This window comes from Bos taurus, chromosome 7, assembly GCF_002263795.3.
Source record: "Bos taurus isolate L1 Dominette 01449 registration number 42190680 breed Hereford chromosome 7, ARS-UCD2.0, whole genome shotgun sequence".
Taxonomy (NCBI): domain Eukaryota; kingdom Metazoa; phylum Chordata; class Mammalia; order Artiodactyla; family Bovidae; genus Bos; species Bos taurus.
In genome coordinates this window covers 26,410,353-26,437,365 of record NC_037334.1, presented here as the reverse complement: position 1 = coordinate 26,437,365, position 27,013 = coordinate 26,410,353, and the positions used below count along the sequence as shown (strand labels likewise).

General features: G+C 38.6%; 1 protein-coding gene and 1 long non-coding RNA gene across 2 annotated transcripts in view; one reads left to right on the top strand and one right to left on the bottom strand.

The window, feature by feature from the left end:
* PRRC1 (proline rich coiled-coil 1) overlaps positions 1 to 16,117 on the top strand; it is a 46,379-nt gene extending 30,262 nt beyond the window's left edge. Inside the window, exons 8-9 of the mRNA NM_001206000.1 lie at positions 5,191 to 5,293; positions 15,241 to 16,117. Coding sequence (NP_001192929.1) covers positions 5,191 to 5,293; positions 15,241 to 15,450 — 313 coding nt within the window. The 3' untranslated portion in view covers positions 15,451 to 16,117. The remainder of the gene's footprint in view (positions 1 to 5,190; positions 5,294 to 15,240) is intronic.
* Positions 1 to 27,013, bottom strand: part of LOC107132618 (uncharacterized) — a 310,093-nt gene that overhangs the window by 12,988 nt on the left and 270,092 nt on the right. Inside the window, exon 3 of the long non-coding RNA XR_003035550.2 lies at positions 4,133 to 4,227. This is a non-coding gene — a long non-coding RNA (uncharacterized lncRNA). The remainder of the gene's footprint in view (positions 1 to 4,132; positions 4,228 to 27,013) is intronic.

The window sequence follows — 27,013 nt, the reverse complement described above, 5'->3', positions numbered from 1 at the left end:
ATATATATACGTGTGTGTGTTTGAATGTGTATACATAAATCACATTTTGTTTTTCATGGACACACACTTAGGTTGCTGCCATGCCTCGGTGGTTGGAAATAATGCTGCCATGCTTCGGTCTTAGTAGATTATGTGTGTTTTTAGGAATTTATGCATTTCTTCTAGGTTGTCCAGTTTGTTGGACAACAGACTGTTGTTTGTTTATAATGGGTTCAGTGAGTGGCTTATTATATTTCCCTTAGGAGCAAAAATAGAATTGCTCACACTGAATATCTAGTAAAAAATGTATCTTACTTTAGAACCAGACAGAAAATATGTTATGGCCTAGCTATATCATCTCATTAGTTATGTGACCTGTGTAGCCTAGCTCACATTTCTACTCTTATTTTCTCCTTTTTAATTATAAAATTTACATTGTGTTGCCTGAATTCTAAGACTGTGTTAATTATCAATTAAATAAGATAGAATGGTGTAGCTTTGACTTGGATGCTGACTTCCATAACAAACACAAACAGCTATCATCTTGCATAGCTGTTCAGAGTAATGGGAGGTCTGGCAGGATGGCCTGGAGGCAGTCACCAGGTTTGAGTTCTGTTGAGCAATGCCTCTCATCTATGTAGGTTGGGAAAAAACCTCTAAGCATAATTTGTCATTGTTTTTGAGGGCATTAAACTTTTAATGGATGGATTTTTTGATCAGAGAATTTTTTTAATTTGCAGAATTGTCTTATATTAAAATAACTTCCAACTGTTGAGAGCTACCTTCTTCCTATTTACCGTGTGATTTTGTTGCTTTTGGGCTTCCCTTGTGGCTCAGCTAGTAAAGAATCAGCCTGAAATGTGGAAGACCTGGGTTGTATCCCTGAGTTGGGAAGATCCCCTGGAGAAGGGAACGGCTATCCCCTCCAGTATTCTGGCTTGGTGCAGTCCACGGGGTCGCAAAGAGTTGGACATGACTGAGCGACTTTGACTCATGTAATTTTTGTTTTAGTATTGAGTAGCACTGTGCTTAGTACTTTGTAGCTATAGTGTACAAAATGTACTCCAACTTTGAGGGTCTGTTATAGACCAGGTGGGAGAGAAAATGTATACACAGATAAACAGTTTTAAGTGACTCTGTAAGTGTGTAAATCTTTACTTATAGGAAATGTTACATACATGTTCACTGGAAATAATTTGATGTGGAATAGTGTCAGATAAGGAGAAGGCAATGGCACCCCACTCCAGTACTCTTGCCTGGAAAATCCCGTCAATGGGGGAGCCGGGACACGAAGAGTTGGACATGACTGAGCAACTTCCCTTTCACTTTTCACTTTCATACATTGGAGAAGGAAATGGCAACCCACTCCAGTGTTCTTGCCTGGAGAATCCCAGGGACGAGGGAGCCTGGTGGGCTGCCGTCTATGGGGTCGCACAGAGTCGGACACGACTGAAGCGACTTAGCAGTAGCAGCAGCAGTATCAGATAAGAGTCATGAATGGTTGGTACTTGAACTGAAGTTTGAAGAGTAGTTAAAATTTGGATAAGTGAAAAAGAATAGGTAGGACATGCTATGTGGAGGAAGAGTTGTGAAGATGATTAAGACACATTTAGGTGTCAGAGATTATATCAGCTTGGCTGAACATTGTTGGATAGAAAGTCAGGTGTAGTCTGGGGACAGACTGAGGAGCTTTGAATATTCGGTTGGGAAGTTTGAACTTTCTGTATAAGCACGAAGCAACAATCCACTGATCATTATTATTTCATTTTTTCCCCTCGATTAACCTTTTAATATTGATGTAAGGGTTACCTTAGAGATTCCATCATGCCTTTTCCATGTATTATATTATAGTACAAATTATGACTGTTGATAATACAATTTACCCCCTACATCTTGTGCAGTATTGTAAGTTATCTTAATTGTGCATATATTTTAAACTCAAGATATTGTTAGTATTCTGTGCATTCTGCTCACTTACATTGATTCTTTGAAGACCGTCCTTCATTTTTGGTTTTAAGTCTGGGATCATTCTCACTCTGCCTAAAAACATTCTTTGTACTGCATTAGACTTCAGCCACGAGTTCTCTTAGCTTTGGTCTGAAAATGCCTTCGCGTACCTTTGTTTCTGTAGGGTGTTTTCTCTGGAGAAGATCAGCAGATTTCTTATGTAATACGTTAAAGATGCCATTGCACTGTTTTCTGGCTCCCATCATTTCCGCTGCATCAGCTGTCCAGCTTCCTGTCTCTGTGAAGAGAATGTGATGTTCTGCTGCTTTTACGGTTTTGTTCGTCACTATGGTTTGCAGTTTTACTATAGTTCGTATAGGTGTGCTGTGTTGCTTATGTGTTAAACTTCTCTGGATTCACCAAGCTTGATTCTTTCTGTCTTTCACTAGATTTATGTCTTTTGTCCGTTCTGGAAAGTTCTTAGCCACTTTACCTTCAGAATTGGCTTCTGGCCCTTTTCTCTGTCTAGGACTCCAGTGACACATTGTTCACCTTCTGGCTATACCCTGCATGTCTCAGGTGGTCAGGCCCCACTTCCCTCTACTTGCTCCCTCTAGTTTTCCTCTGTATTCTTTAGTTTGAGTATCTTCTATTTACCTGTCTGCTGCTGTGTAGCCCATACACTGTTTTTGTTTTTTGTTTTTTTTAAATAGATTCAATTTATCTATTAAATATCTATATCTTTTCTTCTACCTTTACCTCTGTTTTCTTTAGTATGAGTCATTAAAGATCCTTGTCTACTGAATCCAGTGTATGGGCCTCATTTAGCCTCCTTTTGATTTAACGATAAGGCGCTGTCTTTGTCGATGCCTCACTTCACAGTCTTTTAAAGCCAGGTATTGTTTATAAAAGAAACTTGAGAGTCTTCAGGTAATCCTGAGAAGGTTCACTGTTTGCTGCAGTGAACAGTAGTGAGGTGTGTGAAAGGGGTGGTTTGGTGCACTGCAGTCACGACTGACCTGAGCCCAGACTGGGTAGTGCTCAGCACCAGCTGAAGGTCTTAAAGGGTACCTTTATAAAGTTGTCTCTGTCGAGAACGTTACTCTATTTTATCTTCCTTGCTCCTACAGCCCTTGGATACCTTGGGTTATAATTTATAATCTCATCCAGCTTTTCATTGGTCCACCATCAACTGCACCATCATACCTAGACATGGTATTTTTTCCTGCCAAACAATGCTTTTTTGAGCAGAAGAGTAGCAAATAAGTAGTATTAGGAAGTCTGTTGATGGTTTCCAGTATGGTCAAGAATGAGAGAGGATGGAAAGGTTGTGATATTAAGATACAGAAGGGGGATAGAGGAAGAACATGAGAGCAAACAGCAAACCTACAACCCAAAACACTTGATAGTCTGCTTTGGCTACTAACCTTTGTGATGTTCCCATAGGAAATAAATGCACAGAAGATAGAGAAATGCATGCTTATAACTAAGGCAAGAAAAGACCAATGTTGTGTGGCCCCTACAGAGCAGAGCCAGTAAAGACCTAGCTATCTGTGGTGACCTTTGCATCAGTTCATGCTCCATGAGGAAAATTAGCATCTTGTGTACCAAAATGGAAAAATACCTATGTAAGCGTGAACTGTCCTTATTCTGAAATTAACCTATCAAGTTTAAAAGTGTTGGGTTATGTGTAAAATGGATTAAAATGTCCTTTTGGGAAGTAATCGGTGATGGTAGATAGTCTTTCTTCGGTAAAATACAAACTGGCATACCTGTATCAGCTCCTCAGGTTCTATTTCGATTTTTTCCTGCTACATAAAATCCAAAGTCTTGGAACGACCATTCTTCTTAAGTCCAGGTGACTTCCTTATGGGATTTGGCCAAGTCTGCCTTATTTCACCAGCCACAAGGAGAGGGTGAGGAGGAGGAGAGAGTTCCTTGGTGACTGTCCTTGAGCATGAGCAGTGGCGACTGCCACTCTTTCTCCCCTGGGTGGAGAGTGGAGGTTGGGTAGAAGGACAGGAGGGTGGAGGCAGAAGGCAGAGTTACAAGGGCCAGCAGCACCCGTGAGAGGTACTGAAGAGGTCTCCGTGATCCTGACAGTGATGGCACTTTGGATTTGAGCTGGAGGAGAATGGGATGCTCAGGCTGACACATGGGGGCATGAGAGCAGTGTGGACCCCGGGGAGTTCCGGTGTGTGCTCACCCGCATTGTGCGAAGACTGTTGTACCTTCTGGGACGCCGCTTTCCAGGAAGTCCGTGCCGTGCCTGGGAGCTGAGTCACTGCAGTCCTCTGCTGTCTGCACAATACACAATTGTGTAAAATAAAATACTGAGTCATATCCCAAATAAAATAATGATTCATATACCAAATGAAATACTTAAATAATGATTCATATAAGATCACTTATTTAAGGCTCTCAATTTGAAGCAAAGTTTTGGAATGTGAATACTGTAGACATAATGAACTGCCATTTTACCATTCAAGCAAAGTTGTTATTCTGTTTACTGTTCTGTTGTTTCTTTGAATGTGTTAAAAAAAGTTTCCTAATCTGTATTATATTTCATAGCACTTTAATCTGCATATTTTTAAATTTTCTTGCTCTGTATCTTCTCATTTAAAACCATGATTTCCTGCTTCTGATTAATTAAAATGCTGATGATGTACTGATAACCTCACCTAAGTCAGTTTTAAAATTTATCACTTCTTAATGTGTATCTTAAAATGGAAGAAATTTTTCTTGATTTCATGAAGCTGTCCTCAAAGTCTGATTCACTGTGAACAATTCAGAAATTGTGATTAGAAACATTTATCAGGAATGAGGAGAGGATTTTTTTTTTCCTGAATGAGCTTATTTTTAGGTCCCCTAGTAACTTTGCAACTTGGCTATATACTAATCATAGAGTTGGTAGTATAAAATTTCCCATATGTTAGCAAATGATGTTTTTAATTATGATAAGCTATTTGAATTTTCAGATGAATAATATATCTGTTGCATATTTGAATACCTCTAATTGCCGTTCTTCTCCCCAAATCTTAGCAAGAAAAGGAATTTTCCATGATGCGTGGTTTTCAATTATTTTTGTTGTTCTTCCCCATTTTTTCCCCTGTTGAAATTAAGCCAACAGGGCAGTTATATATGGTTTTTTATGATTTATCTTTTAATCAGTCTGCTAGTGTTTTATCCGAAGGACAGTACTTTATCAATTCATAGAACTTACTTAGCACATACACAACTTGAAACTCACACATTCTGTTGCAGATGGTTTGACATTGGCTGTCTGATAGTTGAAGACCCTGTGCATGGCATTCATCTGGAAGCATTTACACAAGCCACACCAGTACCCTTGGAGTTTGTACAACAGGTTAGTTTTATCCTTTTTCATTATGCTCCAGAAAGGCTTCAAATATTGTTCTCAAACTAAGATTTTTATTGAAAATATGGTATAGTCTTGATTTTTCTTCCCTCTTTTTCCTTTTAATTTTTTCTCTTTTTCAATTTTCTGTCCCTTCCACATTGTTTCAGTACCTCCCTACTTTTATTTTCCAGTGGTCTTTGCAAAGGTAAATCTATTACATGGTTAGTTGCTCTTTTCTTCATTGTTTTGCTTGTTTGTTTTTATGATTGTGTTCATTACCTTTGGATTAGAAAAAAATTTACCTATTCTGATTTTATGTTAACTTTCATATATTGTCTCATTTATCTCACATTTTCATTTTTCCTGGTTACTCTAGTTCCTTTTTCTTTGTCCTCATCTTCCTCTTTAATTTGTTCATCGTTAAAAACGTGGGGAAAAAAAAAAACATGTGGAAACATATTTAGAAGCAAGTTTACAAACCTTGGATGAAAGGCAAATGTCTTTTCACTTTGCTGAAAAATGTTTACTTATCCACATAGTTTCCAGAAGAATGTAAGCATTAATCTATAATGAGTTTCATTCCTTCTACATTTTTGTTACTTTTAATCCTTTCTTGAACAAAATGGAATATAAGAGTTTATTTACATTGGACTCTTTATACTCATAAATATCATTTCAAAACTCTCAAAAGTTATTTGGGACCTTAGGTTTTTGAGAATTCTCTTGGGATTCTCCCCCAAGAGAAAGTATGTATGATGTATGCACTCACATATAAATTTGGCTTATGTGTTTATGAAGCCTCTTAAAGCAACCTGTGACCTTCTTAGGGGTTTACATTTTAGATGGAGAATAAGAATTGATGCTTAAAGTTTTGATTCCACAATACCATACCACTGATATCATAATTTTTACCACAGTTTCTTTTCAGAAGTTGAAGAAAGCATTTTTATATACACAGTAATGTTAAATTCACTCCAGTATGAGGGTGGTTAAAAGATTGTAAACAAATGCTATGCCTACTGCTATACCACTAATTTAGAAAAATTACATGCTGTTGTTAATTTTCTAGGAAAATATTCTTGAATTAACAATGGCAGTTTATAACCATTAGGTTGAACCATACAGAATTGCCTTTTGAAGTTAAAAAAACAGCCACATTTTGGCAGTTTGATGTGATTTAACTATCTTAGTAAAGCCTTTTAATGCAAGAATTTCACCTAGCTCCCCCAAAATTGAGTTCTAACATTAGCCTAGCAGGCTACGGTTTATGGCATGTCACAGAGTCAGACACGACTGAAGCAACTTAGCGCACACACACGCACAGTGGTGTTATAACAAGGTGTAAAGGATATTCAGAGAATAGATGACTGATGCGTCTAATGCATAGACGTAGAAGTTTTCCATTTTATTCTGTGAGTCTGGCTTGTAACCTAACCTAAAACAGTAATACAGTATCACTTAAGAACTAATTGGTAAATTAATAAAATTTAGAAATAGAACAGTAAAAAGGGTTCTGAAACCAATTCCTCTGTGTGTGTGAGGAGATGAGGTAGTTCTTCCCACACCTCCAATCTGTTATCCAATACCTGCTGGATATCCTATAATTCAACCCAGTTCTGACACTTTCTACCTATAAAGAGTGTTGGATCCCACAGATTAAGGGGTCAGTATAAGTCCAGATTGCTACATGAACTTCTGACTGAGGAAGGAAGGAAATCAGATTCTCATAAGTGGTATCATATGATCTCACTTACATGTTAAAAAAAAAGAAAAAGATATAAATGAACTTATTTAGAAAACAGAAATAGACTCACTATTAAAAATAAACTTATGGTTGCCAAAGGGGAAGGAGTTGGGGGGAGGGATAGATGAGTTTGGGGTGAATAGCTGTACACGACTATGTATAAAATAGATAACAACATAGACTGTATAGTACAGGAAACCACTCAGTATCTTGTAGTAACCTATAGTGAAAACGAATCTGGAAAATAACAGATATATACATACATACGTATAATTGGACTACTTCGCTATATACCTGCAACTAATACAGCATTGCAAATCAACGCCTCAATTAGAAAGCAAGCAGGAGTGCTTTCAGAAGTAAGGTATGGCTTCACCCTTTCAGGCATGTGGTATAATGGAGCAACAGACAGTATCATGTTTTGCTCTGAGTCTTTTTTTTTTTCCCCTTTTTTCCTTCATTCATACTCAAATTTTTCTACCTTTCGAAGTGACTTAGGTTCAGCCCCTGTGCCAGTCTAGATTACAGACAGCAGTACTTAGTCTGGCAAGTGCCTCCCCCTCATCCACTTCTCAAACAAGGTAAGGTTACAAGGGTGCAGAGTGGGTGGCTGTCTTTACCACCAGGCCATATACCGGCAATCACTGTGAGCCCCAGTTTTGCTCCATGGAGTGAAGGTCATCTCAGGCCCTTAGGAATTGTAACAAAGATTAAGACACATATTTACAGTTTCTGGCTTAGAAATCATCTCTGTTTCTTGCACTTGCCACTTCGGTCATCTGACTGCTACCTCAGAGGGAGAAAAAGGTTGAGGTGATCTGAGAAAGAAAAAAAAGCTCTTATCCCAGTGTCCTCTGTCCTTGGTGAGAACTGCCTAATCACACTAGCACCCTCCGCCACTTCCTCCCTCCCAGAACAACGCTGGACTCTACCCTGTGCAGACCCTCCTCTAGCTCTTCTTGTCCTGCAGGCCAGCCTCTCACACCTTTCTCTCCCCATTTAGACAACCACGGTTTTGGTTACCTGTTCAATTCTCTATCAGACTCTCTCTGAGGGGCTGCCTAAGTATGTTCCTTACTCTGAAGAAATGGAGCTCAGCCATCCAAATTGGTGCCCTGTCTTCTGTTCCAGTTCTCTTACAACACTCTGAGCACTTGCCTCTACCACACAGCCATCTGCAGTCTCTGTCTTTTTTTTGCTGGCAGACAGAACAGTTCTTACTGGCATTTTGTGCATCAGAGTGTACAAGAAGAGTGTGTCTAGGGTAAGCCAGTCTCACATTGCTGCACTAACCCCATATCCACTTAGCTTCTTAGATGCGGGTGGCTGTCTCAGGAGAGCACAGGGGGATATCTGCCTGTGATTCCATTCACCTTCCAAGCCTGGAAAGGAGTTCTGATGGGCATCAACGTGTCCTACTTTAATGCATCCCTCTAATTCCCACAGGGCTGTGTGTCCCATATGGACATCCCTTTTATAGGCCAGGTTGCCACTGCCCTCCTGCCTAACCATATGGCCAGGCCATTGGCCACTGCCCATGAGTCAGTAAAAGTCAAAGATACAGGATGTTTATCACCATTCAGTCCTTTCATCAGTGCTGGGAAAACAGCATGCATTTCAACCTTAATGAGCCAACTGATTTATTTTTAACTTCCTCAGTCAGAGTGGTGGACTTCCAAATAGTATGTTATCTATTCACCCTGGAACTACTACCCATAATCCCAGTAGCTCTTGGTTGTTCACTTTAGAGCTGTTCATTGCATGCTGTCTACCTGGGCAGTTTGTTCCAGCAGGTCCTCTGTTGATTCCAAAGTAAGTCTGTCCTAGAGGAAGAGCGACACGGGAACTGTGAGTGTTTCCTCCTAAGATTCCCCAGAGAGCATGATTCTTTATAAACCATTTCCATGTTATTACGGAACACTTCTAGGCACTGCCTTCCCTATTTGGGTGTTTCTCCATCATCCCAGATGTTATGGGTGTTTCAGATTTCAAGATCATTTTATGTCCTTTAGTTATATGAGTAGCTTTAATTAATAATGTCCTAGACTAAACACCCTTCAAGTAGAAACTGTCTCATTTGAAGTCCAAGACGTCTTTGCTGGGAGGCACTCAGATGTTTGCCATAAGCCTCGGTCTGCCCTTCACACAGGGCTATGGCACAGAGAATTTTGTCCCTACCAGCACTGCAGCTTCTATTCTATGCTGCGGGCTCAGACAATATCACTGGTTCCGAATAGCATGTTCAGTTAAAAATGCTGGAAGCGTGGCTTTCCATCCCTTCTGTTTTACAACCATAGCTAGAGAGGAACCATTCTCCAGTGAGACAGAGTCTCCATCCTCAAAGTACAATCAGGTTAAAAAGAGACAAAATACAGTCACTTATCAAAACCTGCTCAAACACCAGTTCTACAAACTTGTACATATTGTGATTCCATCATCACTTACGTTCCTCACTGTACTGCCCACTGAGAGTTCATCAACAGGTTTGGTTTTGTAATACTAGATAGGGGACATGTTCCCCAGCCAGACATGATATCTGTCCAGCTGTGTAAAAGAGACACAACTTTGTTATACCGGCTTAAATATTCAACTTAATAATCCTGTCAACAATTACATTTTTATTTTCAGTCTAGTTGTAGCACATTTCAGACCTTCACCAGTGGACTTTGGTAACACAGCTCAAGGGACTCCCGTGTCAAGTCCTGAAAACTTCTGTTCTCCACTCTTGTACATACTGATTTCCTACTTAGTTATCCTGCACGATTTAGCTCATTACGAAAGTGAAAGTGTTAGTCACTCAATTGTGTCTGACTCTTTGCAACCCCAGTGACTATGGCCCACCAGGCTCCTCTGTCCATGAAATTCTCCAGGCAAGAATACTGGAGTGGTGCCATTCCTGACCCAGGGATTATCGAACCCGGGTCTCCTGCATTGTAAGCAGATTCTTTACCATCTTTGCCACCATGACCTGAGTAACAGGTATATTGAGCAGGTGAATAGCTCGGTCATCACAGAGCTGGTCGCACATGGCCTGCATAGGAGGTACACTGGCTGCTTCATTGGGTGTTCTGCTTGACTTTTATAATGGCGTGATGGACAGACCCCTCCCAGGGTAAATAAACCTTACAGTGCTTTTATCTGGTTGACCCGACTGGCTTTTCCTTCAGAAGTAGTCTCCTGTGTGTCTGGATCATACATAATTGTCTCTAATGGTTCCACAACAAACTGTGGGTCCTGCATCAATGCAAACATGCTATTCTGTTCTGCAGCATTAAAAACCAGACTAGCTCCTAAATTAGTTATTTTCATGATCTATTTTAGCAAAGGTTAACTATTACTGAATCCACAAAATGAGCTGGCTCCTCCACACTGTACCCCTGATTTCACGAGTTTCCTGATTTTGACCCGCCTCCATAGTGACTATCTTTTTAGTGACCAGAGGTCTTAGAGATCTTTCTGGTGTCCCCGTGCAACTTTTCCCTGGGGAGGAGATGACTTTTAGACAAGTGACCAAAGCTCAGACTAATCAAAATCTGAGCTTGGTCTGTTTTCCAAGGCCCAAACCAGCATTTTTTTCTTTTAGTTTAGGTGTTGTACATAATAGAAACCAAGGATTGAATAAGTTACCTTTTTTAAAAAAATTAGTTCTCATTTCTTTATGCATTCAGTGAGCCAGCTCCCCAGGAGTTGGATGCATCTCTACACTCCATTATCAACTTTGTTACCTTGAATAATTGACTGCCGCACAGCTGCTGCTCCATACCACCCAGAAATCATGTTCCTTATCCCCCGCTCTTGCATCCTTCCTTCTCAAACCACACAGTTCTGTGAGCCAGGATCATTCTTGAAAATAATTACTTCTGATACCGGTTATGTAGGTTTTAAATCCAGTTCTAATATTTGGGAGGGTTTTTTCCCCCACACTACCAAGCCATTTTAGGACATAGCTATCTGTACTATAATTCAGTATTGACACTGTCTACCAAGAGATAGCGCCAGAAGCTGAGGGTTCTGTCTCACAAGACTGTCCCAGTTCCCAGATGCCAATAGCAAGCCTTGGCTATCACCTGGAATTCTCACTGGCATACTATATATAGACTGGGGGTTGCAGTGACCTCCTCCTCAGGAAGTCCATTACTCACTAAATCACCAATTTCTTAAAAAGAATATAACTCAGGAACAGCCAGATGGAAGAAATGGATAGGACAAGGTATGGGGTAAAGACATATAGTTCCTCTGCCATCTCTGAGCCCCATTCTTTTCAAATCTTCACATGTTCACCAACCTGGACTCAGCAAATCCTCTGCTTTTGAGTTTTTATGGAGGCTTTATTACACAGTATGACTGATTGAACGTCAAGCCTCTGTCCCCTCCCCAGAGGTTGGGTGGGATGTGGGTGGTGAACAGGAACGAAAATTCCAACTCTTGTCACAGGGTTGATTCCCTTGGCTACAAACTTCTGTCCTTAAGTTACCTGAGAGCTTTTCAAATATCCCCTCAACACAACAAAAGATATGGCCTTGTATGGCCTTATTGCTTAGAAAGTCCAAGGCAGCTTGTTGTCAGAAACTGGGGACAAAGACCAAATATGCATTTCTTAAATTATAAGTCACAGAATCCCAAACATTATATTCTGACAAGGATTTGTTCCAAATTGGCCAATTGGTTCAAACACCAGTGAATCGATTTACAGAGGTGAATATATGAACAGATTAAGGGAGAAAAAGGATTTCATTAGTTGGAATTTGCTGGAAGTAACAACCATGCTTGGAAATCAAAAGAAAGCTGGAGTAGCAGTACTCCTATCAGATACAATAGACTTTAAAATAAAAACTGTTACAAGAGACAAGGAAGGAGGCTATATGATGGTCAAGGGATCAGTCCAAGAAAAAGATGTAAGAGTTGTAAACATATATACACATAGCATAGGAGCACCTCAACATATAATATAAATGTTAACAGCCATAGAAAGAGAAATTGAAAAAAATAATAGTGGGGATTTTTAACAACCCACTTAACACTACTGGTCAGATTATCCAGACAGAAAATTAATAAACACATGCCTTAATTGACCCATTAGACCAGATAAACTTAATTGATATTTATAGGACATTCCATCTGAAAGTAGCAGAATATACTTTCCTCTCAAAATGCAAACGGGACATTTTTCCAGGATCACATCTTGGGTCACAAATCAAGCATCTGTAAATTTAAGGAAATTGAAACCATAGCAAGCATCTTTTCCAATCACAACACTATGAGGTTAGCAATTACAGGGGGAAAAAACTATAAAAAAGCACAAACACAGGAGGCTTAACAGTGTTACTAAATAACCAGTGTATCACTGAGGAAATCAAAAAGTACTAGAGAAATGACAGCAAAACCACAACAATCCAAAGCCTGTGGGATTCAGCAAAAACAGTTCTAAGAAGCTTATAGGAATATAGTCTTACCTCAAGAAATAAGAAAAACCTCAAATAAATAACCTAACCTTACACCTAAAGGGACTAGATAAAGAAGGAGAAACAAAACACCAAGTTAGCAGACAAAAGAAATCATAAAGATCAGAGCAGAAATAAATGAAATAGAGACAAAGCCATAGGAAAGATCAATGAAACTAAAAGCCAGTTCTTTGAAAAGATAAACAAAATTGACAAAGCTTTAGCCATCAAGAAAAAGGACTTAAATCCATAAAATTATAAATGAAAAAGGGGAAGTTTACAACTGACACAGCAGAAATAAAAAGATCATAAGAGACTGCTATAAGCCACTGTATGCCAATAAAATGGATAACCTAGAAGAAGCAGACAAATTCTAGAAAGGTACAACCTTTATAGACTGAACCAGAAAGAAGTAGAAGATACTAACAGTTCAGTCACAAGTACTAAAATTGAAACTATGATTTTAAATCTTCCAATAATAATAAAAAACAAAACAAAACAACTCCAGAACCAGATGGCTTCACAGGCAAATTCTATCAAACATTTAGAGAAGAGTTATCACTCATCTTTCTTAAAATCTTCCAAAAAATCCCAGGGGAAGGAACACTCAGGCATGTTCTGCGAGCCCATTACCCTGATACCAAAACCAGACAAAAATATCACAAAAAAAGAAACTTACAAACCAGAATCACTGATGAACATACACACAAAACTCCTTGACAAAATACTAGCAAACTGAATCCAGCAATACCTTAACAGGATCATAGACCATGATCCAGTGGGATTTATCCCAGGGATGCAAGAATTCTTCAATATCTGCAAATTAACCAATGTGATACACTATATTAACAAATTGAAGGATAAAAACCAGACGATCGTGTCAGTAGATGCAGAAAAAGCTTTTGACAAAGTTCAACACCCATTTATGATAGAAACTCTCCAGAAAGTGAGCACAGAGAGCACCTACCCCAACATAATGAAGGCCATATACGATAAGCCCACAGCAGTCATTCTCAGTGGTGAAAAATGGAAAGCATTTCCTCTAAAGTCAGGAACGAGACAAGTATGTCCACTCAGCACTTTTAGTCAACCACATTTTGGAATTCCTAGCCACCGAAACCAGAGAAGATAGAAGAAAGAAAAGAAATCCAAATTGGAAAAGAGTAAAACTGTCACAGTTTGCAGATGACATGATATTATACATAGAATATCCTAAATATGCTATCAGAAAACTACTAGAGCTTATCCGTGAATTCAGTCAAAATATAGGATACAAAATTAATACATAGAAATCTGTTGCATTCCTATACATTAGCAATGAAATATCAGAGAAATCAAGGAAACAATCCCAGTTACCATCAAATCAAAAAGAATACCTAGGAATAAACCTGCCTAAGGAGACAGAAGACTTACACTCTGTTCTTCAATCAATCTTAACAGTTCTCAAAGACGACACAAACAGATGCAGAGATACACCATGTTCTTAGATGGGAAGAATCAATGTTGTGAAGATGGCTGTAGTACCCAAAATAATCTACAGATTCAGTGCAATACATACCAGATTATCAATGGCATTTATTCACAGAATTAGAACAAAGAATTCTACAATTTGTGTGGAAACACAAAAGACCACAAATAGCCAAAGCAATCTTGAGAAAATAAAATAAACGGGAGGAATTGGGCTCCCTGACTTCATAGTAATCAAAACAGTATGGTATTGGCACAAAAACAGACACATAGGTCAGTGGAACAGGATAGACGGTCCAGAGATACACACACACACCTATGGTTACCTAAGCTATGACAAAGGGGGCAAGAATATACAATGGAGAAAAGACAGTCTCTTCAGAAAGTGGTGGTGGGAAAACTGGACAATGGCATGTGAAAGAATGAAGTTAGAATATGCCCTAACACTATATACAAAAGTCAGCTCAAAATGGATTAAAGACCTAAATGTGAGACTGGACACTATAAAACTTTTAGAGGAAAACATAGGCAGAAGAGTCTTTGACATAAATTGCAGCAGTATCTTTTTGGATCCACCTTCTAGAGTATGAAAACAAAAATGAACATAAATGGGACCTAATGAAATTTAAAAGCTTTTGCACTGCAAAGGAAATCATAAATAGGATGAAAAAACAATCCTCAGAATAGGAGAAAATATTTACAAATGACAAACTGACTGACAAGGGATTAATCTCTAAAATAAACAAACAGCTCTTGAAGCTCAGTATCAAAACAACCCAATCAAAAAGGGACAGACGACCTAAATAGACATTTCTCCAAAGAAGACGTACAGATGGTCAACAGGCACCACAACTATTGAGCCTGTGCTCTAGAGCCCGGGAACTGCAAATGTGCCGCAGCTACTGAAGCCTGCGCACCCCAGAGCCCGTGCTCCCCAACAAGAGAAGTCACTGCAGAGAGAAGCCTGCACATGCAACCACAGAAAAGCCTCCGCACCAGTGAAGACCCAGCACAGTGCAAAAGAAATATCTTTTAAAAGTTTAAAAAAGATTTAGATTGTATGTTAACCACGAGTTTAGTGTGTCAGTGTGGACATTTTAAATCAAGTACATGCGTGCAACTTTTTTTTTTTTTTGCCACCTTATAATTTCATACATTTGGCAGCATAGCTGTGTTTCTCATGGTTTGTCATAATCTCTACTAAAAGTAACTTGAGGGACTTTGAAATGTCACTTATACCTAGTTCCAGTGATTTTATTTTTAATGTATTAAAAAATACTCTCAATTTCTTTTTTCCTGAGGCTCAAAGTCTGACTCCCCAGGACTACAATCTGAGGTGGTCTGGCCTTTTGGTGACAGTGGGTGAAGTCCTGGAGAAGAGTTTACTCAATGTCAGCCGGACTGATTGGCATATGGCTTTCACTGGCATGTCTCGTCGGCAGATGATCTACAGTGCGGCCAAAGCGATAGCAGGCATGTATAAACAGCGCCTGCCCCCCAGGACCGTGTGAGAAGCCTGGCCCCAGGCTACTGACACTTGCTCACTTGGAGCTACTGGTAGAGAAGAGACAGACCCTTAAGCTGGATAACTTTAGTCAGTCCAACTGTTCTGATCATTTCCTGTAGGCTGCAGTTTTTCTTTTCTAGAAAGGTGTGGTATCATTCCAGTAGATGAAAAGAAACAGGTCCTTTTTATGATTATATAATTTTACGTACCATAGTTCTCAAAAAATGCATAAATATTTTTATAGGACAGTTTGATATATCAGATTTATAAGGTGCAAATTCATGTGCTGAGGTATTTAACTTAATGATATGTACTTGATTATTATTTTGTTTTTTAAGAAATAGTTGACTAAAGAACATGTTTACTGAATATTGTTTAAAGGCATTGTTTCTTTTAATTCATGATTAATATCTTCCCTGCCAGTCTTTGAAGCTTTTCGTGTGTGCATGTGATCATATCTGAGGCTAAGCTGTGGGCTCACCAACAGACTGTAAGACACCTACTTGTAGGGAGATGGTGCACTTTTCTATGCATATTTTTAACATTGGCCAGAATAGCAGAATTGATCATTTTCCTTTTGGTTATCATATTATACACGTATGGTCTGAAAAATCCTTTTTTTTTTTTCCAAGTAAGTTTCAGCATTTCACATTCATACTGTATGATAAACATTGGGATGATATATTTTATTTTTCATTGCTCTGTGACAACTAAGTGGCAAATGATTCCAGTCTATTTAAATTAGAAGCATTAGGTATTTTTGAAATAATACCATTCAGCACTTCTAAGTAAACTCTTGACAGCAGCCATTATTTCTGCTTTAACTTATTTCTCCAGCTGTAATGGATAAATTTTTGAGAGGAAATTGTTGTTTATGAGATTATATGACTTACTTTAAGGATACTTCTTATTTAGTTTGCCTTAAACACTGCTTTTCTAACTTTGTGCCCTTCTGCCTTTACTTTTTATGCAAGTTTTCAAAGAAACAATTTTATAGTGAACCTGGTTTATTCAGCGCATTATGTTTGTATTTAACGAAAGCTTCTTTTTCCCCCCAAATAATATATTTTACCAATTTTGGATTTATACAAATCAAAAATAAATACTTTGTCATATACTTTTGAACTCTATATATGAAAGTTTAAATAACTTTTGAAGATTGTTTCTTATATAAATGTAATTTAATTTTTATTTACTCTTCTATATAATTCTTTAGAGGTAAAAAAAAAAAATAGCACAATCTTATAAAATCTTTTAAGGTGTTGAAGCTATTATCCTGTACTGTCGTTATGTGTCCTGTTTGCTTTGTTTTAATGTCATTTCAAGTACTTATTTGACTTCTATTGTTTTAACCTGAGGGTGATAAGATTACATATTAATTTTCTACCTATGTTATGTGTTAATTCCCATACCCTGTATAATGACCGTTGAGTGCAATTCAGATATCTGTGTCATTAAAAATAATGAGAGAGAGAAGACAGATGTGGTCAGTTGCTATAGCATAATACTTACTTTCCCTTTTTACTGGTATTTATGGAACACTTCATCTGTGTTTTCTCCATCTTCCATGATTAAGGGAAGCCTTTTCTCTAACATTTCTTTTATTTTAAAAAGCTGCCCATTATCATGGTGTGAGACTAACAACACATCACTGTTAGGCATGCAGGAACATATGCCCATACTTCATATTTCTGCTTTTCTCCCTTCTATTATAGGGAGATTTTACAGATCCTAAAAATAATCCAAGTTTTCTTTTGATTTTACCAAATCTCAGATATCTTAATTGATGTTTTTGGGGGATTGTCTTCATAAAATAACTTAACATTGACATCCCATTAGAGGACAGTCTTCAGGTCATCAGATAGCAATGAGAGTTATCCTATGATTTGGGTGCAGCTGATTTTCCTGTAGATGGTAATTTGCACCTTCTGCTCTTTGTGAGTGGGTAAGGACTAGGGAAGGGCAGATGGAAAAGATGAATACATGATCTCATTCTGGCCTCTTATTCCTTTTTTGGCCCAGAGTTACCTTTGAAAGGTTGATGCTCATGACTGATTCCACATAGTCAACATTCCCAGCTTCTTGTTTATTTTTTCATGCTTGGATTTCCTTGTCATATCATGCAAGGTACAAGAAAAGTAATCTCTCACACACCACCGCATCCTGGGCCAGGCAGTCTTTTACTGTTGGTATTGTGGCATGAGATGTGCTGCTCATCAGCCTAAGGCCCCAGCTCCCTTCACCAGTCATCCAGCCGTCCTGTTCTATTCCTGCTTGCTTCCTTATAACTCCCCCACTAGCATTTTTTAGGGTGAGTTGAGCTGAGACTATTTCTTTTTATTTTACCCTCAAGCATCTTGGGACTACTTATCTTTAACACAGTTCTTTGCCACTACTGTTTTGGTCATGTTTGTGTGTGTGTGTATGTGTTTTTTGTTTTTTTTTTTTCTTTTGAAGTGCTCCCAGAACTACTTACTGAATTTGAAAGTTTGTATACTTTTTAGTTAAGAAGTGTGAAAGAGAATAGGGAAAAATATGCAGGAAGAGTAATTTTACATCAACCTCAATTGACAGAAGGTTACTCAGATTACTCACATTAATAGCATCTTGTTACTAAGTATATCGGGTAACCTAGAGCTGGGCCCCAGATTCTGGGTAGAAAAGATTGAGCCCGTATCAGTAGTTTTCTCCTCTGAGTCTCTTATTATTACTTCCCCTTTCTTTGTGCTTTCTCTCAAAGATTAATGAGGTAGAAAATTGAGATGAATGGATATAGACAAAATGGTAGTATGCTAGTAAATATAAGTAGATAACAGATGAAAGTGTATTATATACATTAATTCAAAATCATGCAAATTACTAATACACTCAGGGCCAGCTAAATTAGTTTAAGATGCTGTTGAAATTTACTTTGTTCCTTGGCTAGAAAAATTTTTAAACAGGAATTTGTGTTCTGTGAAGCCAAACTGGTAACATTCTATGTTCTAAAAGATGTTGGGTTATACATAAATTAAGAAACTTGGATTTTTACTCCCAGAATACGGAGAATAAGCGCTGGGAGTTGGTAATGGACAGGGAAGCCTGGCATGCTGCAGTCAATGGGGTCGCAAAGAGTCGGACATGACTGAGCAACTGAACTGAACTGATGCAGGATGATGTATTGGATAAAGCCAATTTTGTACATATGTAAATATGTCATAAATAAATAATACCTCAATTTATATCCCAAGTGATTTTTCAAATGTTAATCATATTCATATTATATTAGAAAGACCCATTTTCCTTTTTGTCTCAACTTGCTACTGGCTGCCAAGAATTATGGAATAGCAACTTTGCCCATCTTTCAAGTGGAACGGTAACATTCAAATACAGTTGACCCTCGAACAATGAAGGCTTTGGGGAGCTGACCCCTAAACATACAAGTCCATATCAAGTCCACATACAACTTTGAAGTTAGTTCTCCATAGCCATAATTCCACATCAGAGATCAACCAACCACTGATTGTGTAGTACTGTTCTGCATATTTATTGAAAAAACTGTGTATAAGTGGACCTGCACAGTACATACCCATGTTGTTCAAGGGACAATTGTGTGCCAGAGTTTCTAACTTCAAGGTTAAAGAAATCAAGATATTTGGGGGAAAAGGATACATTGGAGGTAGAAGGCAAGAAGTTAAGGCTGTTTTCATGAGGAACCCTCTCTGGTTATGAGTTTAATTTACCCTTGACCTCCAGGAGTATCCTCTTTTAAAAAAGAAAAAACAGTTTATTTCTTACTCTGTTTTCTATTCTGAGTCTGTGATCCCAAGATAAGAGATTTTTCTTTTGTTTTGGTGGGGAGGGGGTACATGCCAAAAAAACGATAGGATATTGATTTGAGGGCTTTGTTTATTTGCCAAAAAGCAAACTCTGGGGCTTTCCTGGTAGCTCAGCTGGTAATCCTGCAGTGCAGGAGACCCCAGTTCAACTCCTGAGTCGGGAAGATCCCCTGGAGAAGGGAACAGCTACCCACTCCGGTATACTTGGGCTTCCCTGGTGGCTCAGCTGATAAAGAATCCATCTGCAATGTGAGAGACTTGGGTTCAATCCCTCAGGTGGGAAGATCCCCTGGAGAAGCAAACGGCTACACACTCCAGTATTCTGGCCTGGAGAACTGTATAGTCCATGGGGTTGCAAACAGTCAGACACAACTGAGTGATTTTCACTTTCAAACTCCAGTGCAGCCTGGTATGTTGCAGTCCATGGGGTGGCAGAGTTCCAACACACTTAGGGACTGAATAACAATAAAGTATTGTTTTCAGTAGACAAGAAAAAAGCAGTTTAGAGCCCAGGAAAAGCCCTGTTAAATTCATACTTTGTTTCAGAATGAACTGGAAGAGGGGGGAAAAATATTCAGCAACAGAAACAAAATTGGCAAAGTCATTATTAAGGAAATTTAATAATTTAAGGATGAAGGAAATCTTTGGAATAATACATAAAGTGAACTCATTTTAAGGATTTAAAGCAGTCAAAGAAAAGAGGAGCTAACATTTATGAGATAAGTACCTACAGTTAGACAATGGAGTAGACACTTAACTTTTATAGATGACATAACCGAATCATACTAAGCTGCTTTTCCAATATCATCACAACAAAGTTACAGAGATAGAAGTCAAATGGAATGTGTGACTTGCTAAACCATTTTCTTCCAAGACAGCCTGAATATTTGCTTCAGGAAATTAAAGGGTAAATCACTTATAATTATTTGTTGAATCTAACTGAATTCAAATAGTGGCATGAGGACTTTGCCCTAGTGTACTTTAATTTTACAATATTATGTTTAAGGAAAACTATGCTTTTATTTTTAATTTGAGAGGGCTATTTTGGGCTTTGCTGCTGGTATAAAAATATATTTCTGATAGCTGATTATTCTAACTCCCCAAATTAGGAAACCATAAACTAGGTTTACCTTTGAGTATCATTTTTAGGATAAATGCCAGAAATGTCATTATTGTTAAACTAGTTTTCAAGCAAGATAATGACCACATATATTATTAAACATCATAAAAAGACTTACGGCTGCTTTAGAAATATCTTTTTGAGAATCACTGCTGTAATACAAATCCTGACTCATTCTGCATATACTAAGATATTTCAGAGAGCCACGTCACCAAGATGGCAACACAGGTTGTTCTTGACTTTGCCTCCTCTCACAAGAAGACCAACTAAGAATTATTCATGGACAAGCTACCATTAAGAGAATCCCAAGTCGTGGAGATGAGGCTTGAGCGTTTTCCAGTGCCACAGAGACCAAAACACCACGTTAGATGATAAAAAGGAATGGTACACACCAGCTGCTCTGCTCCTCTCCTAGGCTGGAACAGCACCGTGCTGTGAGCCGATGGTAGGAAAAAAGCCTAGGAGTGACACCTGGGATCGTGGGTGGTTCTGCGGAAGCTGCTACTCTGGTTTCCACTGGAGGGTGCAGGAGAATCTTAAGGGCGTGGCCACTGGGAATCTGATTGTGATGGAGACGGGAGAAGCAATAACCAGATCTCAGATCTTGGGAGTTCATACATATAGTACTCAAGTGCCAAGAGCAGCTTTGCTTATCTACAGAACCAAGTCAGTGGAGCAACCTGATGAGGGAGCTTGGCAGGTGCAGGTCTATCTGATTCAGGTCCTCACATGAAAAGCCTAAATAGTCGTGGAACCTGCTCTGCCCCAGTCCAGACAAAGGGGTTTAGCCACAGGCCAGCAGACAAGGCCTGCCTGACCAGAAAGGCTGGCATGAATGCCTAGAAGCTGCACAGCCCAGCAATACTTGAGCAGAGGATTGGCAGGCAGAGCTTAGAGTGTAGAGCAAGCCAAGTGGTTCTGTTCAGCCAGAGAACTTGGGACACAGGATGACCTGAGTCATGACCACAAACCAAAAGCCTTACTGGCCTTGAGGTTTGGTCTCCCACTGTGTCCTGACAGGGAAACAAATTTGAAGCACCACCAATTCCTAGATACACCCATCAGCCTACTCAAAGGGAACCTAACTAGGAAGCTTTGTAGTCCATCCAGCAGCCATGCTTACGGTGGAACTTGACACAGAACACAGCCCATGGTTTTCCCCATCTGCAAGCAAAGCCACTGGCCCCACCTGACCAGGGAATTCATTTAGTCTTGCTTGATTTGGGTCTCCAGAAAACAACCTGGGCTCTGTCCTGCTGTCCTGCCATAGCAAGGAAGCTAACTCATTGCTGCACCTTTGCTGAGTATATATCCAACCCTGACTGCCTAGTAAGCCTGACCAGAGAATCCAGATAGCTGCAGAGCCCATCCTATAGCCTAACTTGGGCAGTTTTATCCAACTGTTTTCAGCCAGTGGCACTCATTCTGAACCTCAGAGCTTGGCAGTGACTTCACCCCAAAATATACCTTGATAGCAAGCACCACCTGCCCAAGGATGTTACCAGCAGACATGTCCAGACACTCAAACTGAGCTGACCAGTGATTAACTTTCTCTGCCAATGTGGACCTGTAAATTCTGGAAAAGAAGACGGCTTACTCAAATGCACAGATTCCAGTGTAAGGAATCAAGGATCACATAAATGGAGGTAAACATAACACCACCAAAGGAAACATACATATCTAAACGTTAACCATAAAGAAATGGAGATTATGAATAGTCAGACAAATAATTACGAATAACCCTCAAAGAAGTTCAGTGAACTGTAGAAACACATTGACAACTAAACCAAGTTAGGAAAACAAAGCTTGAACAAATGAGAAGTTCAAAAAATGGAAATCACTAAAATAAATAATCCATAAATCTTAGAACAGAAAAGCACAATAACTAAACTGAAGATTTAAATTCAGAAGCTCACATGCAGACTTGGCTGTGCAGAATAATCAATGATCTAGAAGACAGGACACTGAAATTATTGAGTCAGAGGGAGGAAATGGAATGAAAAAACCTTCAGAAATTATGGAATTATGGGATGCCATCAAAAGAAACAATATCTGCATTATGACAATTTCAGAAGGAAAAGAAAAAGGACAGGAATTACATTTAAAGTTGCAATGGTTGAAAACTTCCCAAACCTGGGGAGACAAATGGACATCCAAATCCATGAGCCACAAAGGACCCCAAAGAGGTTGAACCTGAATAGGGCTCGACAGTGACACATTATCATTAAATTGTTAGAAGTTGAAGGAAATTTTGAGAACAGTAAGAGAGAGAGGGAAGGGAATCCCCATACAAGGGAATCCTCATAAGGTTACAGGCAGATTTCTCAACAGAAAAATTTCAGGTCAAGACAGAATGGGATGTTATGTTCAAAATACTGAAATCAAAAACCTGGTCAACCCAGAATTCTTTATCTGATAAAACTGTTTTTCAGAAATGAAGAAGATAAAAGACTTTCCCAAATAAACATAAGTGGAGGGAATTCATCACCACTAGACCTGCTTACAAGAAATGGGTTCTCTGAATGGAAGTATAGACGCCAATTAACATGTTAATATAAGAAGGTAGTGTAAAACTAACTGATAAGTATATTGTCAAAGTTAGATTTTGTAATATGGAAAAGGTGGTGCTTAATGCACTTAAATTCTAGTATAAAAGTTTAAAAAATAGTGAAAGTATCCATAACTCAAATAATGATTACTATAATTTGTTATTTATATGAAAAAATATTAATGGCTATTAATAACATAATAAAATATTTTATTAATAAAATAACACTAATAATGGTGTTATTGGTAACATCAGTATTCTAAAGTGTGCAGGGAAGGAGAAGGTGTCAAGTTTAGGAAGGCTATTGAAGTTATCAGTTTCAAATAAGGTGTTATAATTTTAAAATATTTTATGTAAGTCTCATTGTAACCAAAAGGGAGAAACCCTACAGTAATTATTCAAAACAACATGATTAAGAGATCAAGCATATGGATACCAAAAGAAACCAAACGAAGTCAGCAGGATAAGAAACCAGGAATGATTCTACACCGCAGCCATAAAAAATTAAGGAAATGACAATAAGTAAGTCCTTACCTTTCAACAATGACTTCAGACATACATGGATTAAATTCTCTGATCAAAAGGCATTAAATGAGTGCATTAAAAAATAAGATAAAAAAAAATAAGATCCAATGATTTGCTGCCTATAAGAGATTTTTTTTAAAGGTAGAGACTGCTAACAGTTAAAAGAAGAAATAGCAACGTAATAATGGAAATACATCCTATTCTCATGGGTTGGAAGGATTAGTGTTCTTACAAAATGGCCCTAGTCCCCAAAGCAATGTACAGATTTAATGTGATTTCAATTATATTACCCATAGCACTTATTCATAGAACTAAAACAAATAGCCCCCCCCCCCCCCAATTTATATAGAACCATGAAAGACTCAGAAATGCCAAAGCAATACAGAAGGAAAAAGTCAAAGCGGAAGGCAAAAGGCTCCTAGACTTCAGACAATACTGCAAAGTCAAATTAGCATGGTGTTGGCACAAAAACAGGCATGTGGATTAATGGAACAGAATAGAGAGCCCTGAAATAAACCCAAACACCTAGAATCTATCTTGACCAATGAAACAAGAATAGACAATGTGAAAAAGACAATCTCTCCAACAAATGGTGCTGGAAAAGCTGGAGAGCCCCATGAAAATCAATGAAGACAGAACACACTCTAAGACCATACACGAAGGTTAAATCAAAGTCATTTAGATTCAAATATAAGATGAAACCATAATCTCTAGGGAAAAAAAATAGGTAAAACACTCTCGGACATAGATTGTAACAATTTATGTCAATTGTAACAATTGACATGGTAACAACTGTAAATTCTTAGGTCAGTCTCCCAAAAGTGAAAGTGAAGTCGTTCAGTCATGTCCGACTCTTTGTGACCCCACGGACTGTAGCCTACCGGGCTCCTCCGTCTGTGGGATTCTCCAGGCAAGAGTACTGAATGGTACTTGCCGTTTCCTTCTCCAGGAGATCTTCCCAACCCAGGGATTGAACCTGGGTCTCCCGCATTGCAGGCATACGCTTTACCATCTGAGCCACCAGGGAAGACTCCAGTCTCCCAAGGGAGTAGAAAAAAACCAAAAATTAAAAAATGGAAGCTAGTCAAACTTACAAGCTTCTGTATAGCAAAGGAAACCATAAACAAAACAGGCAAAAGACCTAAGTAGACATTTTTTCAAATAAGACATACACATGGCCACCAGACAGCAGTATTGAGTTTCCTCCCAAAATTAAAAATTGAGTTACTTAATGATCTACCAGTTCCACTCTGGGTATTTATCCAAGTGAAAAAGAAAGAAAACACTAACTCAAAAAGTTATCTGTACCCTCATATTCCTTGCAACATTATTTATCATAGCCAAAATGTGGAACTACCTAAGTATCCCTAATGCATGAGTGAATATAGAAGATGTGATGCATATATGAAATGGAATATTATTCCACTTAAAAAGAAGGAAAATCTTGCCATTTACAGCAATGTGGATGGACCTTGAGGGCATCAGGCTAAATAATACAGGCCACAGAAAGACAAATACTAAACGATGTCCCCTGTGTGTGGAACCACAAAACCACCACCACAATAACAGCAACCACAAACTCCTCATAGAAAAAGAGATCAGATTTGTGGTTACCAAAGACAGGGGGTTGGGGGAAGGGACAACTGAACCAAGATAATCAAAAGGGACAAACTTCTAGTTATAAATATGTACTAGGGATATTGTACAAGAGAGTGACTGTACTTAATCCTGCAGTATGATATATATAAAAGTTGTAAAGAAAGTACATCCTAAAGAGCTATCATTTTTTAAAAGTTTTTTTTTTTTCTTTTTGACTTCCTCTTTTTAATGTTTCCTTGATGAGATGAGGGATGCTTAGTAAACTTACTACAGTGTTCATTTCACAATAAGTCAAACCATTGTAATGGTTTATATCTTAGATGTATACAGTGGTGTATGCCAATTATACCTCAATAAAACCGGAAAAAAAATTAACAAGTGTTGGCAAGGATGTGGAGAGAAGGGAACACTTGTGCACTGTTGATGGGAAGGCAAATTGCTATTAAACAGTATGGAGGTTCCCCCCAAAGTTAAAAATAGAACTATTGCATAGATCCCTCAGTTCTACTTCTGGACATTTATCCAAAGTAAATAACAACAATAACTTGAAAAGCCATCTGCACCCTCATGTTCATTGCAGCCTGGCTCAGAGTACCCAAGACATGGGAGCATCCTACATGTCCATTTGATTTGACAGATGAATGGATAAAGAAGTTGTAGTACTGGGTTTCCCTGGTGGCTCAGTGGTAAAGAATCCATCTGCCAATGCAGGAGACACAGGTTCAATCCCTGATCTGGGGAAATTCCACATGCCTTGGAACCACTAGGCAGATGCACCATAACTACGGAACCTGTGCTCTAGAGCCTGGGAATTGCAGCTACCGAGCCCACATATCACAACTACCGAAGGCCATGTGCCCTAGAGCCCTTGCTCCACAACAAGACTAGCCACCAAAATGAGAAGCCTGCACACCTCACCTGAAGAGTAGCTGCTGCTCACCACAGCTAGAGAAAAGCTCATGCAGCAATGAAGACCCAGCACAGCCAAAAAAAAATTTTTTTTAAAGAAACTGGCACATATATACAATGGAATACTCTGCAGCAATATAAAAGCATGAAATAGTAACATTTGCAGCAACAAGGATGGACTTCGTGATGATCATACTAAGTGAAGTAAGTCAAGGAGAGACAAGTACCATGTGACATCACTTATGTGGATTCTAAATGATGCCACAAATGAGCCTATCTGCAAAACAGAAACAAACTCACAGACATAGAGAACAGACTTGTGATGAACCAAGTAGGGGGAGGAAAGGTGGAATGGGAATTTGAGGTTGGCAGGTGCAATCTATTGTACATAGAATGGATAAACAACAAGGTCCTCCTGTACGGAACAGGGAACTACATTCAATATCCTGTGGTAAACCATAATGGAAAAATATGTAAAAAGAATGCATACATATGCATCACTGAATCACTGTGCTGTGCAGCAGAGACTAACACACATTATAAACTAACTATATGCCAATTAAAAATAATATAACTGGAACATTAATCCTCCATTCTCAACAATATTTTGGTCATCCAGAAAGAGAATTCATAAGCAAAAAGAGGATCTGAACAACACTAGAGACCAAAGAAATCTAAGAGACACGTATAGAACATTCTATCTGACAGCATCAATTTACATATTCTTCTCAAGTGCCCATGAACCATTTTTTAGGCTAGATCATGTGTTAGGCCACAAAACAAGCCTTAGCAAACTCAAGAAGGGTGAAGTATTCTCTCTGACCACCATGGCATGAAACTAGAGATCAATAGCTGGAGAAAGATGGGAAAATTCATAAATGCATGGATATGAAGACTTCTGAACAACCAGTGTATCAAAGAAGAAGTTAAAGGAGATATAAAGAAATTTCTAGGGACAAATGGAAATAGAAGCACAACATACCAAAACTGAGATAAAGCAAAAGCAGTTCTAATTGAGAAGTCCATAGCGATATATGCCTACTTTAAG